Genomic DNA, 17678 nt, shown 5'->3' with positions numbered 1-17678 from the left:
TAGCCTCTCTCGGACTGGTTAGAGGTCTTAGCCTCTCTCGGACTGGTTAGAGGTCTTAGCCTCTCTCGGACTGGTTAGAGGTCTTAGCCTCTCTCGGACTTAGCCTCTCTCGGACTGGTTAGAGGTCTTAGCCTCTCTCGGACTGGTTAGAGGTCTTAGCCTCTCTCGGACTTAGCCTCTCTCGGACTGGTTAGAGGTCTTAGCCTCTCTCGGACTGGTTAGAGGTCTTATCCTCTCTCGGACTTAGCCTCTCTCGGACTGGTTAGAGGTTTTAGCCTCTCTCGGACTGGTTAGAGGTCTTAGCCTCTCTCGGACTGGTTAGAGGTCTTAGCCTCTCTCGGACTTAGCCTCTCTCGGAGTGGTTAGAGGTCTTAGCCTCTCTCGGACTGGTTAGAGGTCTTAGCCTCTCTCGGACTTAGCCTCTCTCGGACTGGTTAGAGGTCTTAGCCTCTCTCGGACTGGTTAGAGGTCTTAGCCTCTCTCGGACTTAGCCTCTCTTGGACTGGTTAGAGGTTTTAGCCTCTCTCGGACTGATTAGAGGTCTTAGCCTCTCTCGGACTGGTTAGAGGTCTTAGCCTCTCTCGGACTTAGCCTCTCTCGGACTGGTTAGAGGTCTTAGCCTCTCTCGGACTGGTTAGAGGTCTTAGCCTCTCTCGGACTTAGCCTCTCTCGGACTGGTTAGAGGTCTTAGCCTCTCTCGGACTTAGCCTCTCTCGGACTGGTTAGAGGTCTTTGCCTCTCTCGGACTGGTTAGAGGTCTTAGCCTCTCTTGGACTGGTTAGAGGTTTTAGCCTCTCTCGGACTGATTAGAGGTCTTAGCCTCTCTCGGACTGGTTAGAGGTCTTAGCCTCTCTCGGACTTAGCCTCTCTCGGACTGGTTAGAGGTCTTAGCCTCTCTCGGACTGGTTAGAGGTCTTAGCCTCTCTCGGACTTAGCCTCTCTCGGACCGGTTAGAGGTCTTAGCCTCTCTCGGACCGGTTAGAGGTCTTAGCCTCTCTCGGACCGGTTAGAGGTCTTAGCCTCTCTCGGACCGGTTAGAGGTCTTAGCCTCTCTCGGACTGGTGACCAACGAAGGCCAGCGGGCGTCCTTGAGAAGGAGGGGGGACCTCAGGAGACCCTGGGAGGACCGGTTCCTGACCGTGAGTACTAAAGAAACATTATTAGTTGTAAAGATCCCCTCGGGCTGTGCTTAAGATATACAGGGTCAGGGTTAGGGGGGCAAGAGTCCGTCAGTGGGGGACGTCCGGGGCAAAATCAGAAAAGGCCTCTTGCCTCGCCTCCGGTGTCCCTGATCCGGGCGGGGGGGTCCTTTAATTTAACGAGGGTGTGTGTCTCTAGTAAAAAGGAATAAAACTAATTATTACTAAAGATAATAATTACTGATTCATTTAAAGAAGTGTTAAATTAGCGAATCACTGGGTGTGGATCAAAAATCATTTACACAATCAGGGAAGTATCAAAGGAACTCGTTTTTTAATATCGGCCTAATAACCCCCCCCCCCCCCCCCGCTGGTAGTAACGGTGGGGGAGTTAACCCTCAACCAACCGAGAGAGATACGACGCCTCAGGAACTGTCACACCCTTCAACAGTGTGTGTGTGTGTGTGTGTGTGTGTGTGTGTATATATACACAGTATATATACTGTGTGTGTATATGTACAGTATATATACTGTGTGTGTATATGTACAGTATATATACTGTGTGTGTATATGTACAGTATATGTACTGTGTGTGTGCATATGTACAGTATATATGTTTGTGTGTGTGTATATGTACAGTATATATACTGTGTGTGTGTGTGTATATGTACAGTATATATACTGTGTGTGTGTGTGTATATGTACAGTATATATACTGTGTGTGTGTGTGTATATATATTAGTATCCCCATGAGAACAGCTGGTTGTATTTGGGGGGGGGGGGGGGGTTGTGAGGTTTTGGCTAATTCTGGCTTTTTTAACCCATGTATAATCATTCATTTTATTAATTTGCTCTTTCTTTCTATGTTAAAATACAGGGGCATAAGTATACACCCCCCTATGTTAAAATACAGGGGCATAAGTATACACCCCCCTATGTTAAAATACAGGGGCATAAGTATACACCCCCCTATGTTAAAATACAGGGACATAAGTATACACCCCCCTATGTTAAAATACAGGAGCATAAGTATACACCCCCCTATGTTAAAATACAGGGGCATAAGTATACACCCCCTATGTTAAAATACAGAGGCATAAGTATACACCCCCTATGTTAAAATACAGGGGCATAAGTACACCCCCCCCTATGTTAAAATACAGGGGCATAAGTATACACCCCCTATGTTAAAATACAGGGGGCATAAGTATACACCCCCTATGTTAAAATACAGGGGCATAAGTACACCTCCCCCTATGTTAAAATACAGGGGCATAAGTATACACCCCCCTATGTTAAAATACAGGGGGCATAAGTATACACCCCCTATGTTAAAATACAGGGGGCATAAGTATACACCCCCCTATGTTAAAATACAGGGGCATAAGTATACACCCCCCTATGTTAAAATACAGGGGGCATAAGTATACACCCCCTATGTTAAAATACAGGGGCATAAGTATACACCCCCCTATGTTAAAATACAGGGGGCATAAGTATACACCCCCCTATGTTAAAATACAGGGGCATAAGTATACACCCCCTATGTTAAAATACAGGGGCATAAGTATACACCCCCCTATGTTAAAATACAGGGGCATAAGTATACACCCCCTATGTTAAAATACAGGGGCATAAGTATACACCTCCCTATGTTAAAATACAGGGGCATAAGTATACACCCCCCTATGTTAAAATACAGGGGGCATAAGTATACACCCCCCTATGTTAAAATACAGGGGGCATAAGGATACACCCCCCCATGTTAAATACCCCTAGAGGCAGGCAGATGGGTATAATTAAAACATCCTTACTATTCTATGTATCCTGATAAAGTTCCCTTGGCCTTTGAAATTAAAATACCCCCCCCCCCCCCCCCCCCCCCCATCATCACATACCACATGCCCTTCACCATACATAGAGAATGGCATGGGGTACTTCCCATGAAATGCAAAATGCAAATCAAACCAGGCATTAGGCATTAGTCTAACTGAAATAACACCGTGAAGGTATGTGATGATGTGGGGGGGGGCTGTAATTTCACTGAGGGAGAGAGAGTTTTTCATTCACAAGTTGCCCCATGAGGGCAGCTGTTGCCTAGCAGAACAACTCTGTTGTCAACAGCTGTTCACATGAAGTCCACAGATTCCTCCGTCCATCAGACCCAGATGATGTGGGAGGAAGGACGTTTTGTTACATTTTGTTTTAAGACATTTCCAGGCCTTTATTGGCAGGACAGCTGAAGAAATGAAAGGGGAGAGAGGGGGGTGGGGGACATGCAGGAAAGGGCTGCAGGTTGGAGTCGAACCAGCGCCCACAGGTGCAAAGTTAAAATGTGCTTTGAGCTATTTTAAACGACACATTTCTCACCACCACACTGCCCTGTAGTCCCTCGGTTTGACCCCCCCCCCCCACTGCCTAGTAGTTGTGTGTCCCTAGGTCTGACCTGCCAATTTCAGTCTGCATGCTCCTCATTCCACATGGCGGCGTCTCTGATTACAGGACATACCATGATGAGTCATGCTGATTAATTTAATTCTTCACCTGTGCTTTGGTTCAAATGCTCCACGACGTTCCTCTCTGTTAAACTCACATCAGAAGAAAGAAGCCCAGAGCAAACCTGGTCTGTAAAAGGAAAGTTCTCACACTGTTCATAATAATGGGACGCGTCATCATGAAGAAGAAGCTGTTTCTGTCTTTGGAAGTAGTTTGTTTCTCAATCTCAAACAAACTCCCACACAGTGTTTCCAGTAATGTGTGTGACTGATGCAGAGGTGAGATCCAGCTGTTAATGAGCAGGGTGAGAAGATGAGGCCCAGGTTGAACCTGTAAATCTGGGTTTTTGCTTCTCATATAATACAGTTTTCAGTTTTAAAGCCCCCACCGGACGTGTTATAGAGATATTTTTCTATGATTGATGTTGTTGTCTCACATAAAGACTTTTGAAAGAACTGAGAAGTGTCTGGAATCACATCTACTGTCCTCCGTCACCGACACATTCTGGTCCCTGAACACACCGGTGGGGGGCAGACTAGACTACATTCAGGATTTCTGTTAATGACACAACTGTCCACGCCTCATCGGTAAAGGACGTTGTTAAAAATACTGCTCGGGTCGACGACAGTGTCCCAATCCCCGACTGAGGATCCGTCTGTCCTCCGTCTGTCCTCCGTCTGTACTCCGTCTCCCCCGTGTCTTAGGGCCCAGACTCCCGTCGTCTTTGCCTTGGACAAACATTTGCACTTGAACACACCGCAGAGACTACAGCTGCCGGCTAACTACCCCGCAGGTCCTGCACATGCGTGAGAGGAAGTAACTCCCCACACCAGGGGGGAATCTATTCGTCATTAATTATTATTATTATTTAGTATTATTATTTAGTATTTGTGCAGTACTCGGCTGATACTATTTAGTCATTTTTACTGTTCACCATTACAGCTCTGATGTGTACTGATGTGTACAAGTACCACAGTGGACAGGAATATCAGATTCAGAATACTTTATTGACTCTAATCAGAGATGTTTTTCACACAAAAGTAGCAAAACATGACGATCAAATGATTCAAAGTTCAAGTCTTTTTTATTAAAGTGCTCATATTTTGCTCTTTGGCTTCTTCAATTTCCTTTTTCGGAGTTAAATATCTTTTTTGTGCACATTATAGTTTACAAGGTGAGAAATCTAGGTAGAAAAACACATTTCTTTTGAAAATTAAACCATGTAAACCTGTTCAAATAAAACCTCTTAATACATTCATGAACCTGAAATTGAGCTCCTGTCAGTCGTATAATTTACACAAAATAACACATTTTCTTTTGCAAACATCATGCCGTTATACATTTAATAGATAATTAATACAGCTTATTGTCTTATTTAAGCTCAGTTCCTCTGAGGTTTTGCACATTAGCATCATCTATAAGCTTAAAGACATGACACGAGATGGAAAGGGATGAGAGTAAATACAGCAATACCAAATGATCAGCTGACCGAACACACACAGGAAGGAGAACTGATTCTAAAACACTAGTCAGCATGGTAACATGGCCGCTTGGAGCTTTCTGCAGAACCACTGCAACCCAGAGATGGCAAAAGTACTCACTTTCCGTACTTAAGTAGAAGTACAGTCACTCGACACCAGACACTTATGCGATATGCAACTAACTGTACTGTATAATACAGCGTCACTGTGTACTTGCACTTCAGAGGAAAACGTACCAGACGTAGCTCACAAAATATCACAAATAAAATATGATTATTATTTCTTAAACCGCCCAGCGTCAGAGTCAGATGTATTGGCCAAGTATACTTACATACTCAGTAGTTGTTAATTAACTATCTATATATTCAACAAATATACTTGTAGTACACACGGAGGGTGCAAGATGCATGTTGGACTGAACTGTGATGTTTTACATCAATTCATAAGCCCAGGGGGACTGGTGGGGTGTTACATCATCATCATCATCATCATCATCATCATCATCATAATCATGATATGTTAGGACACCGACCACAACAACAGCTACAAGAAACAGAGCACCTGCTACCAGTCCTCCATATCGGCCTGGGGAGTTTTCATCCTCGCGGTGTCCACCGTTTGGATCTGGGGAGGAATAAAACACAGGAGTCAGGAAATGTGTGATAGAGGAGCAGAAAAACACCCAGAGAGAGACTACCTCACCTGTAACCTGTAGAAAAACACCCAGAGAGAGACTACCTCACCTGTAACCTGTAGAAAAACACCCAGAGAGAGACTACCTCACCTGTAACCTGTAGAAAAACACCCAGAGAGAGACTACCTCACCTGTAACCTGTAGAAAAACACCCAGAGAGAGAGACTACCTCACCTGTAACCTGTAGAAAAACACCCAGAGAGAGAGACTACCTCACCTGTAACCTGTAGAAAAACACCCAGAGAGAGAGACTACCTCACCTGTAACCTGTAGAAAAAACACCCAGAGAGAGAGACTACCTCACCTGTAACCTGTAGAAAAACACCCAGAGAGAGAGACTACCTCACCTGTAACCTGTAGAAAAACACCCAGAGAGAGAGACTACCTCACCTGTAACCTGTAGAAAAACACCCAGAGAGAGACTACCTCACCTGTAACCTGTAGAAAAACACCCAGAGAGAGAGACTACCTCACCTGTAACCTGTAGAAAAACACCAGAGAGAGACTACCTCACCTGTAACCTGTAGAAAAACACCCAGAGAGAGACTACCTCACCTGTAACCTGTAGAAAAACACCCAGAGAGAGAGACTACCTCACCTGTAACCTGTAGAAAAACACCCAGAGAGAGACTACCTCACCTGTAACCTGTAGAAAAACACCCAGAGAGAGAGACTACCTCACCTGTAACCTGTAGAAAAACACCCAGAGAGAGAGACTACCTCACCTGTAACCTGTAGAAAAACACCCAGAGAGAGACTACCTCACCTGTAACCTTTAGACGCATGATTCTGATTGGCTCAGAGTCGATGATGGTTCTCTTTTTCCGTCCTGAACCACTTGGTGCAACTCGACACTCGTATGTTCCAGTGTCGTTGATGTCCACATTCTTCAGAGTTAAAGACACGTCTTTGTCCTTGAGATCTCTGTCCACCACGTCCACCCTGTCCTTATAGGACGGATGCTGGTGGTATGGATCCAGGTGTCCGTCTCTGCATAAGAGGACGTAGTCTGGCTCCAGGTCCGGTCTGCTCCACTCTAAAACACTGATGTTGGAATCAGCAGCCCGACATGGTAGAGTAACATCCTGTCCAGGATACACTGTTACCACAGTCTGGTCTGAAAAACAATAACAAACTACTATTAATTATAAAAAGTCATGTTATTTCAGCAGTTGTCTCCAGGTGTGTCCCTGCAGAAGGTCTCTGCAGAGTCCCACCTGATGGAGACATTCTCTGATCCATCACAACTGCAGAGACATCCCAGGACTTTGTCACCATGAGGTCGACTCTTCAGAAGGCCGATAAGGTTTTTACACATGAAGCCGACTCCACATTAAATCTCGTCACTTCAACACATTTCATTCTAAACAGTGTGTCTGTAGCGTGTCCTCGTTCGATTTCATCTGATTTCTTTCCCAATCGGCGTCTCTAACAGCACTAAATATCACCAGGTGTCGTGATGTGGTGCTTGTGTTCCCAGCTCAGGTTCAAATGTCACTGCTGACACTTTCTCCCTGTTTAATTCGGCCCCTTATGGTCCCTCCCTCTCTCACCCTTTTAAAAAACTGCAGAGGACTGGATTGGCTATAACCTAGAGGGGGGGCAGATGGCAATCACTTGAATACTCACTTGAACTCACAACAACTCACAACAACAGCAATTGTTAAGGTGAAATAATGTCTTTCATGTTACTCAAGTTTCACTTTATCCTTGGCGATAAAAAGGCCCAAAATGGTCTACATTGATTATAGCGCCCCCTAATGGCCCATCTTTACCATATTTAGTACAGAGCCTCCGGGCGGCATGCCAAACAATTGTTACTGGATTGGTGTTGATAGCATTTACTGTGGCAGAGATATTGCAGTTGCAAATTTCCCATTTAAATGCATTAAGTTTTTAGACAGAACCAACAAACGTTGATTATAGCGCCCCCCATTGGCCAAACTTTACCAAATTCGGAGCAGCTCATCAGGGAGGCATCGTCAACACTGCCCACAAGTTATATGTTGATACCATTTAAGATTTAAGTTGGTTGAGATATGATATATGTGTTTGGCAGCTTGATACAGACATTTTGTATGGTCGTCGAATGCACCTGCGTTAACGTAGGAAAATTCTTTATACAACTTTTTGTCACGGCCATCTGGAGATGCTAAAAAACAGGTTTCGTGCAGATCTGTTGCACGGTCTAGGACGAGTTTGGAAAAGTAGGTTTTGCGCTTAGCGTGATATTTTAATATAACGTGTCAGCAAAAATGGGCGTCGCCTAAATCAAGTGACTCAACTTGATTCAGTGAACACGTGGATGTGAAGAGTTTTAATGTGGGATTAATATTGTGGGAGTTATAGGCAAAACCACGTTTGAGGTTATTGCAGCGCCACCTAGTGGTCCACATGTGTAATACTTTGGTAGGTCAGCTACCCACTGTTCATCTACACTGTTAATTTCAAAGTAAGTCACTGTATTGGAAGTGGTTATTCCAATTGTTGGCCCATAGGCCACGCCCACTTGAACCAATCAGTAACCCCTTGGACCCCTAAGGTGCACGCATTCTCGGGCTTGGACCCCTAAGGTGCTCGCATCCTGGGGCTTGGACCCCTAAGGTGTACGCATCCTGGGGCTTGGACCCCTAAGGTGTACGCATCCTCGGGCTTGGACCCCTAAGGTGTACGCATCCTGGGGCTTGGACCCCTAAGGTGTACGCATCCTGGGGCTTGGACCCCTAAGGTGTACGCATCCTGGGGCTTGGACCCCTAAGGTGTACGCATCCTGGGGCTTGGACCCCTAAGGTGTACGCATCCTGGGGCTTGGACCCTAATAAATATGACATGTGGATTGTTGGCATCAGTGAAGATCATGAGGGTAAAAGCATCTGGACTTATTCTGAGTAAATGTATTTCGTCAGCTGTGTAAGTTCTGATGAATATTTCCTCCAGTGTGACTGCCAGGACACATGAGACGGGTTTTAGAGAGATTGGATCCGCTTGTCCTGGTCTGTGTGTGTGTGTGTGTGTGTGTGTGTGTGGTGTGTGTGTGTGTGTGTGTGTGTGTGTGTGTGTGTGTGTGTGTGTGGTCTCAGTGTGTGTGTGTGTGTCTTGGTGTGTGTGTCTCAGTGTGTGTGTGTCTCAGTGTGTGTGTGTGTGTCTTGGTGTGTGTGTCTCAGTGTGTGTGTGTGTGTGTCTTGGTGTGTGTGTCTCAGTGTGTGTGTGTCTCAGTGTGTGTGTGTGTGTGTGTGTGTGTGTGTGTGTGTGTGTGTGTGATATCAGTGCATATATTGAACATTCATGTTCCCTTTTATTCATTAATTTGTTTTTAAGGTCCTACAACTATCTTAACATCCAGTGACCTAACAGCAGCCCAGATCCTCTACCAGCCCAGATCCTCTACCAGCCCAGATCCTCTACCAGCCCAGGTCCTCTACCAGCCAGTTAGTCCTGAATAAGAAGATGTTCATGTCCTGACTGCAGACACCAGGGTCCATGAAGCTTTTTAAGAAAATAAAACCAGACGGACAATGAACTGTAACATGGACCTCAGGTCTCAGAGGTGAAAACATCATCTTAGAAACATAAGCAGCTTAACCACGAGTGAGTCAACGATGCGTTCATGCACCTGATCTACAAATATCAACTATGAACAACCAGTACACACCCTAATAAAGACACCCTAATACAGATACCTTAATACAGATACCCTAACAAAGACACCTTAATACAGATACCCTACTAAAGATATCCTAATAAACCCAATATGACCAGACTGTCCTCACACACCTGGTCCCAGTCAGATCTGATATTTACCAGAAGCTGGTCCAGACAGAAGGAACAACAGGAGCAGGAACGGAGGCATGAGAGCGGAGGGGGGGGCTGCAGTCCTCTTCCTCTGTCCTCTCACTCACTCTGTCTGTGATTTGAACGATATCGAAGACGTTTCTAGCTTTGGGTTCTTTTATACCTCGTGTATGCTCCTCCTACACCTGGAGCCCAGACAGGGAATGTGGTGCCATGCAGCAGAGCTCTGACGGAAGCAAAGGCCCACTGCCCCCCCCCCTCCTCCACTACACGGCATACTGTAGAGACGCTCCTCGGTTCCTTCACATTAATAATCATTGCAGTGATTTACTTTGGCAATAACAATAGAAGACCAAAAACTGTTAAACACATGGTGACACTTTACAATAAGATACACAAAAAGGGTTGTTACTGTTTCCACTGTTAACAGACTGTCCTATCAGGGAGAATAATTAGAATATACACAGTAGTTTAAATATAACTACACTGAACACTGTCCACGTTGGGGCGGTTGAACACCGTCCACGTCGGGGCGGTTGAACACTGTCCACATCGGGGCGGTTGAACACTGTCCACATCGGGGGGGACACCGAACACCGTCCATATCGGGGTGTGGGACACCTAACACCGTCCACATCAGGGGGGGGACACCAAACACCGTCCATATTGGGGTGTGGGACACCTAACACCGTCCACATTGTGTGAATCCATTTATCACGTAGGATATCCTGAGACAGTTACCTGGATCAAGCTGTCACAGCTCCCCCCTTCCTTTGTCTCCTCTCTGGATCTTGGACCTCTAGTGTTATCCACTAAGAGGGGGGGGGGGACCACAGTGATGTGTGTGTTGTGTGCTTATTTGTTATCTTTCAGTTGGAATGTGAGTGATAGTTTATGACGCTCAGTTTAGGAAAAAGGAAAAGATGAGTGGGCTGTAAAAAGAGGGACTGGAACCAGATCCAGGAAGCATCCCTAACAATCAGTTCTGCTTCTGACACGTTAAGGAGAGCTGGATTATAACGGACCAGAACCTCTGATGTTATAGAACAGAAGTATTGTAAAACTACTTAATGCAACAAACAACAATCAACAAACTATATACTCATAACAACAAACCATATACTCATAACAACAAACTATATACTGATAACAACAAACTATATACTGATAACAACAAACTATATACTTATAACTACAAACTACATACTGATAACTACAAACTATATACTTATAACTACAAACTATATACTTATAACTACAAACTATATACTTATAACTACAAACTACATACTGATAACTACAAACTATATACTTATAACTACAAACTATATACTTATAACTACAAACTATATACTTATAACTACAAACTACATACTGATAACTACAAACTATATACTTATAACTACAAACTATATACTTATAACTACAAACTTAATGCATGACCAACATGTTTCATTTATGTTGAAATAATGCTTTTACCTTTAAACTTGAATGTAGAATGCAAATCACACAATCTTTAAACACATTTAACATTTTAAATTCCAACAGTGGCTGAAAGGCATGAGCCAGAGAAGTGGAGGTTTGCGGTGAGGGATTCAGCCTTTCCTTCCCTACTTTAATGTTCTGTTTCAGTTCTTCTTCTTTTCTGTAGAATCTGACGTCAGAGTTCTTACAGTAAAAACGTTATTGCAGATATCTCGGATGTTGATCCTGGATGGGAACCAGTCATGTGTCCAGTTATTAGAGGGACAGTTCTCCATGGGATGGGCTGTTTAGCTATCAGCTGCAGAGAGATAGGGTTATATATATATATATATATATATATATATATTATATATATATATATATATATACATATATAGGGTTTTATATATATATATATATACATATATATGTATATATATCTATATATATATCTATATATATATATGTATAAATACGCACACACACACAAACAAAACCCAGAGACACCAGATGTTCATCACCAGATTTATTAGAAGAGATTTCAAACTGGACTCAGATGGATCTGCTGCTAACTTCAGGTTCAGATCAAACATCTGCAACGAGACGGACCTTTTAGTTCTGGACCGGCCGGTCCCGGCTCGGCTCCAACCAGCTGATGGTGTCGCCGCTCCAGTCTCCGGAGGCTGGTCTGGAATCAGAGGGGGATCACCGTCTCATTGGTGGAAACTAACAGGGTTCAGAACCAGGTCCAACGTGTCTCGTTGCAGATCTTTGGACTGAACTGGGCTCAGGTCTACATCCTACGTCTACAGGTCTAACTGGAACATGTGGAGTTCCACAGGGAAGATCTCTGATCTAAAGGGGACTTGAAACATGTGAGCTTCTCTTCAGACCAGGTCAGAAGTGATGCTCCGTTGTGACAGCGGTGGTGACATCATCATAGCCGTCGTCCAATCCCTCCTCAGCCCTGGTGGGGGGGGTCATCACCATGGAGACGGGCAGGTCATTTCCTACAGTCAGAGCAGGTTAGAAAGAAGATGGAGAATATTAATCAGCTGAAGAGTTCTGTTAGATACATCTAGACCAGAGAGGTCCCTGGTGATAGGTCAGTGATTCAGAGTCTTACCTGTGGTCCTGCATCGACACAGAGACACCATGATGAAGGAGGAGATGCAGTACGGACAGAACACCACCAGGTGGCACACCAGTTTCAGCACAAGGGGGACGGGGTCTGAGGCCGGGGGTGGAGCTGAGGTTGTATCGGAGGGTGGCAGAGAGCTCGTATGAGGGTCTGAGGTCTCTGGTCTACCTGAAGAGAGAATCAGAGTCAGGTGAATATCTGGATGAATGAAGTCCTGAAACCAAAGAGAACCTCCTCACCTGGGACGGGTTTATCAGGTTTTTTCTAAGATTTTCTGTTGTCATAGTTTTCCATTGTTTGTCACTTTTTATGCATTTGATTTGAGTTTTTTTACTATGTTATTTTCCAATTTTTTTTGTCATTTTTAAAAGTTTTTGTCCCCTTAAGCAATGTTTTTAATTTTTTTGTGGCACTTTTTAAACATATTTTTAAATTATTTTTTTCTGATGTTTTTTCCCGATTGTTTGTTGTCAGTTTTCAATTTTTGTCACTTTTTGGGCATTTTTCATAATTGCTTTTTTTAAAACTTTTTTTTCTATGTTTTTTCCCAAAATTTGTTCTCACAGTTTTCAATTTTACTGTCACTTTTTTATTTTATTTTTAAGCACAACGTCCTCACCTGAGACAGAGACCCAGCTGGGGGGGGACTCTCCAACACCGCTGATGTTGCACCTGTAGAGGCCTTCATCAGACCTGGAGACATGGGGGATGGTCATGTGACCTGCAGGCCCAGTCCCGATGAAGGAGCCGTCTTTAGAGAAAGACGCTGGGAGGTTGGAGGACGTCTTTGTCCTACAGTGCAGAGTGAGGTCTTGTCCCTCCGTCACAGGGAGGACAGGACTCTGCAGGATCACTGGTCCACCTCAACACAGAGACAGACTACAGCATGTCATCCATTCACACACAGCTTCATCAATCCTGACCCCCCAGTCTGGTCTTACCAGGGACAGTGATGCTGATGCTAGTACTGGTTGCTCCCTCTCTGGACTCACACCAGTACTCCCCACTGTACCATGAGAACATGTAGGTGATGTTACAGGAGGAACCAGCAGGTCTTCCCCAGCCCCCTCCACACTGAGTCCTGGTTTCATGAGTCGTGTTCCTCCTCAGAGTCCATCCAGCAGAGCTGTCGTCCTCCTCACAGCTCAGAGAGGCAGATGTATATTTAAACATCTGAGAGCTGCTGGGACTCACAGTCAGAGAGACTGGAGGGGGGTATTAGTTAAAATACTAGTTGATTATAGATTATTACTATTATATTATTACTATTATAATAATATCTGCTTTGGACAAAGCGTGACAGCTCTGATGCTTCACATTAATTCTAGGTGTAGATGTAGGTGTATATCTAGATCTAGATGTAGGTGTAGATGTAGGTGTAGGTGTAGATGAAGGTGTAGATGTAGGTGTAGATGTAGGTGTAGATGTAGGTGTATATCTAGATCTAGATGTAGGTGTAGATCTAGATGTAGGTGTAGATGTAGGTGTAGGTTTAGATGTAGATGTAGATGTAGATGTAGATGTAGGTGTAGATGTAGGTGTAGATGTAGGGGAGGTGAGTTATTAACACACATACTGACAACTTGGTCTACATACGCTGTAATTAATAAGGCCTCTGGTTTCTCAGAACCCTCTATGAACACCCCCCCCCCCCCATCCTAACAGGATCTAACAGGATCTGATCTACCAAGAGGACCGGGGACTGACCTTGGGTGGTGGGACAGCTCAGCAGGGAGGACACACCTGGAGACATGAGACACTTTGGTTAGTTTTAGTTTGGTTCAGTTCTAAAAACAGACTTTAAAATAATTTACAACCTTTCTAAATCACATTATCATAATGTTAATGTTTCAGAAGCATTGATCAGCCAAACAATCCTGTAAAACCAGACTAGAGATCTTTGAGTTGTCTTTATCTTGTGTCTCTCTCAGCTGATATATTTCCAGAAAGCAGTTTACTTACAGAGCAGCCAGAGTAGAGATGTCTCCTCCATCCTAACAGGTGGAGAAATGATGTCTGCACTTATTTATCTCAGTATATCGGCATCAAGAAGAACTCTTCTTCCTTCTTCTGTGGCAACAGTGTTGCTGCATGCAGACATGCTCTAATATATAATTACTCTATTATATAGAGATACATACTTAGTTTCATGCATGCATAACGTGAGTTGGGTTATTAACATGAGGTTATATATTAACATGAGGTTATATGTTAACATGAGGTTATATATTAACATGAGGTTATATATTAACATGAGGTTATATATTAACATGAGGTTATATGTTAACATGAGGTTATATGTTAACATGAGGTTATATGTTAACATGAGGTTATATATTCACATGAGGTTATATGTTAACATGAGGTTATATGTTACATGAGGATATATTAACATGAGGTTATAGTAACATGAGGTTATATATTAACATGAGGTTATATGTTAACATGAGGTTATATATTAACATGAGGTTATATATTCATGAGGTATATGTTAACATGAGGTTATATATTCACATGAGGTTATATGTACATGAGGTATATATTATCATGAGGGTATTATTAACATGAGGTTTAGTTAACATGAGGTTATATGTTAACATGAGGTTATATATTAACATGAGGTATATATTAACATGAGGTTATATATTGACATGAGGTTATATGAGTGTAAGAACTACATTTTGGCCGAGACAGTTTCTAATAATCTTGAAACACAGAAAACTATCTGCTGGGGGGGGGGGGGGCAGCAGTGTAGTTTCCGGTAAGTGAACACAACACCAGCTCTCCTCTGGTTAACCACAGAAAAGAGGAAGAGAAGAGACTCAAAGAAACGGAGGGAACTCCAACTGCTTTGCTGTTAGATGTAATGTCAGGCGGGCCTCTGGGACTCCATCTCCCAGAGTTCCTTTCACCGTGTGGACTGGATGACGTGGGTAGCTCTACAGCTGGCTCCAAGCCCGGAGATCATTTCCTGAATGTTGTGAGGTCTGAACCGGGGACACGCCGGTTAGAGCTGGTTTCCATGGTGACACCAACATTTTACAGTTTATGAGTCTCAGCGTTGTCTCTACGTTTTTATTCCCCTTCATATTGGAAGTGTTATTAATTAATGGTCTGAGAGACACGCTGACATGTTGACATCGTGGTAACATGTCTGCTTATAGCAGCTCTGAGGGCGGGACGTCCTGTCACATGACTCGGGGTGTCTTCACAGCAGCAACAAGTGGACGTTAAACTGTCCTTCCCTTTAACTAGTAGACCGGACATTAAACTGTCCTTCCCTTTAACTAGCAGACCGGACATTAAACTGTCCTTCCCTTTAACTAGTGGACTGGACATTAAACTGTCCTTTCCTTTAACTAGTAGACCGGACATTAAACTGTCCTTCCCTTTAACTAGTAGACTGGACATTACACTGTCCTTCCCTTTAACTAGTAGACCAGACATTAAACTGTCCTTCCCTTTAACTAGTAGACCGGACATTAAACTGTCCTTCCCTTTAACTAGTGGACTGGACATTACACTGTCCTTCCCTTTAACTAGTAGACTGGACATTAAACTGTCCTTCCCTTTAACTAGTAGACTGGACATTAAACTGTCCTTCCCTTTAACTAGTAGACCGGACATTAAACTGTCCTTCCCTTTAACTAGTAGACTGGACATTAAACCGTCCTTCCCTTTAACTAGTAGACCGAACATTAAACTGTCCTTCCCTTTAACTAGTAGACCGAACATTAAACTGTCCTTCCCTTTAACTAGCAGACCGGACATTAAACTGTCCTTCCCTTTAACTAGTGGACTGGACATTAAACTGTCCTTTCCTTTAACTAGTAGACCGGACATTAAACTGTCCTTCCCTTTAACTAGTAGACTGGACATTACACTGTCCTTCCCTTTAACTAGTAGACTGGACATTAAACTGTCCTTTCCTTTAACTAGTAGACCGGACATTAAACTGTCCTTCCCTTTAACTAGTAGACTGGACATTAAACTGTCCTTCCCTTTAACTAGTAGACCAGACATTAAACTGTCCTTCCCTTTAACTAGTAGACCGGACATTAAACTGTCCTTCCCTTTAACTAGTAGACTGGACATTAAACTGTCCTTCCCTTTAACTAGTAGACCAGACATTACACTGTCCTTCCCTTTAACTAGTAGACCAGACATTAAACTGTCCTTCCCTTTAACTAGTAGACTGGACATTAAACTGTCTTTCCCTTTAACTAGTAGACCGGACATTACACTGTCCTTCCCTTTAACTAGTAGACTGGACATTAAACTGTCCTTCCCTTTAACTAGTAGACCAGACATTAAACTGTCCTTCCCTTTAACTAGTAGACTGGACATTAAACTGTCCTTCCCTTTAACTAGTGGACTGGACATTAAACTGTCCTTACCTTTAACTAGTGGACTGGACATTAAACTGTCCTTCCCTTTAACTAGTAGACTGGACATTAAACTGTCCTTCCCTTTAACTAGTGGACTGGACATTAAACTGTCCTTCCCTTTAACTAGTGGACTGGACATTAAACTGTCCTTACCTTTAACTAGTGGACTGGACACTGTCCTTCCCTTTAACTAGTGGACTGGACATTAAACTGTCCTTACCTTTAACTAGTGGACTGGACATTAAACTGTCCTTCCCTTTAATTCAATTCAATTCAATTTTATTTATAGTATCAATTCATAACAAGAGTTATCTCAAGACACTTTACAGATAGAGCAGGTCTAGACCACACTCCAGAATTTGCAAGGACCCAACAGGTCTAGTAGTTTCCTCCAGAGCAGCAACAGGGCCACAGTGGTGAGGAAAAACTTCCTTTTAGGAAGAAACCTGGGACAGACCCAGACCCAGACCCAGACCCAGACCCAGGCTCTTGGTAGGCGGTGTCTGACGACCGGTTGGGGTTAATGAAGAGTGGCAATAACAGTATAAATGCAACAAGAATGTGTGTGATTTCTCAAATATGAATCATGATTTTTGTTGTAGTGGTGTAGCTTCTCTTTCTCTCTGTATGTATATGAGAGAGAGAGAGCGAGAGCATGGTGTAGTGTGGTCCGACAGCCAGCAGGGGGCAGCTTCTCTCTCTTCTCCACCACCATTTCACTGGAAAGGCTTTCATTTACTGGAAGTAGGGTGTGTGTGTGTGTGTGTGGTGTGTGTGGTGTGTGTGTGGTGTGTGTTGTGGGTGTGTGTGTGTGTGTGTGTGTGTGTGTGTGTGTGGGTGTGTGTGTGTGTGTGTGTGTGTCTGGAAGGCTTTCATTTACTGGAAGTCAGCTGACTGACCCCCTCAAGTGGTTGTGTTAACTGTTTTGTCTGATTGTGGATGTACTGTTTTTTTTCCTTTAAGGACCGCCTCAAAAACGAGATGTCACATCTCAAGGTGTTATTCCTAATAAAGAATTTCCTTATAATCACTATTTGTTAATAGATTGTGAAGTAAAATCTTATTTCAGAATTGTTTTTAAAA

General features: G+C 43.5%; 2 protein-coding genes across 2 annotated transcripts; both read right to left on the bottom strand.

Moving 5' to 3' along the window:
• Positions 1–3927: 3927 nt before the first annotated feature.
• LOC116677962 (nectin-4) lies at positions 3928–9787 on the bottom strand. Its single transcript, XM_032508112.1, has 4 exons — positions 9612–9787; positions 6577–6927; positions 5762–5765; positions 3928–3967 (listed from the first exon to the last, which is right to left on the bottom strand). The coding sequence occupies exons 1-4, from the start codon at positions 9658–9660 to the stop codon at positions 3928–3930; spliced, it is 444 nt and encodes a 147-aa protein (XP_032364003.1). The 5' UTR covers positions 9661–9787.
• Positions 9788–11804: 2017 nt separating this feature from the next.
• LOC116677965 (low affinity immunoglobulin gamma Fc region receptor II-b) lies at positions 11805–14247 on the bottom strand. Its single transcript, XM_032508121.1, has 6 exons — positions 14170–14247; positions 13915–13950; positions 13149–13412; positions 12827–13069; positions 12193–12375; positions 11805–12076 (listed from the first exon to the last, which is right to left on the bottom strand). The coding sequence occupies exons 1-6, from the start codon at positions 14198–14200 to the stop codon at positions 11964–11966; spliced, it is 870 nt and encodes a 289-aa protein (XP_032364012.1). The 5' UTR covers positions 14201–14247; the 3' UTR covers positions 11805–11963.
• Between the last annotated feature and the right edge of the window lie 3431 nt (positions 14248–17678).

This window comes from Etheostoma spectabile, unplaced genomic scaffold, assembly GCF_008692095.1.
Source record: "Etheostoma spectabile isolate EspeVRDwgs_2016 unplaced genomic scaffold, UIUC_Espe_1.0 scaffold00006261, whole genome shotgun sequence".
NCBI classification, from domain to species: domain Eukaryota; kingdom Metazoa; phylum Chordata; class Actinopteri; order Perciformes; family Percidae; genus Etheostoma; species Etheostoma spectabile.
Note: the sequence above shows the minus strand (reverse complement) of the source record. Positions and strands in the feature narration are given on the sequence as shown.

Bases quoted from the DNA above. Each gene is read 5' to 3' on its own strand.
- LOC116677962 (XM_032508112.1), bottom strand. From the start codon at position 9,660: ATGCCTCCGTTCCTGCTCCTGTTGTTCCTTCTGTCTGGACCAGCTTCT. The intron at 6,928-9,611 runs GTAAATATCAGA...ATTGTTTTTCAG, and splicing joins TCTGTCTGGACCAGCTTCTG to ACCAGACTGTGGTAACAGTG.
- LOC116677965 (XM_032508121.1), bottom strand. From the start codon at position 14,200: ATGGAGGAGACATCTCTACTCTGGCTGCTCT. The intron at 13,070-13,148 runs GTAAGACCAGAC...CTCTGTGTTGAG, and splicing joins CATCAGCATCACTGTCCCTG to GTGGACCAGTGATCCTGCAG. The intron at 12,376-12,826 runs GTGAGGACGTTG...TTCTCTCTTCAG, and splicing joins CAGCTGGGTCTCTGTCTCAG to GTAGACCAGAGACCTCAGAC.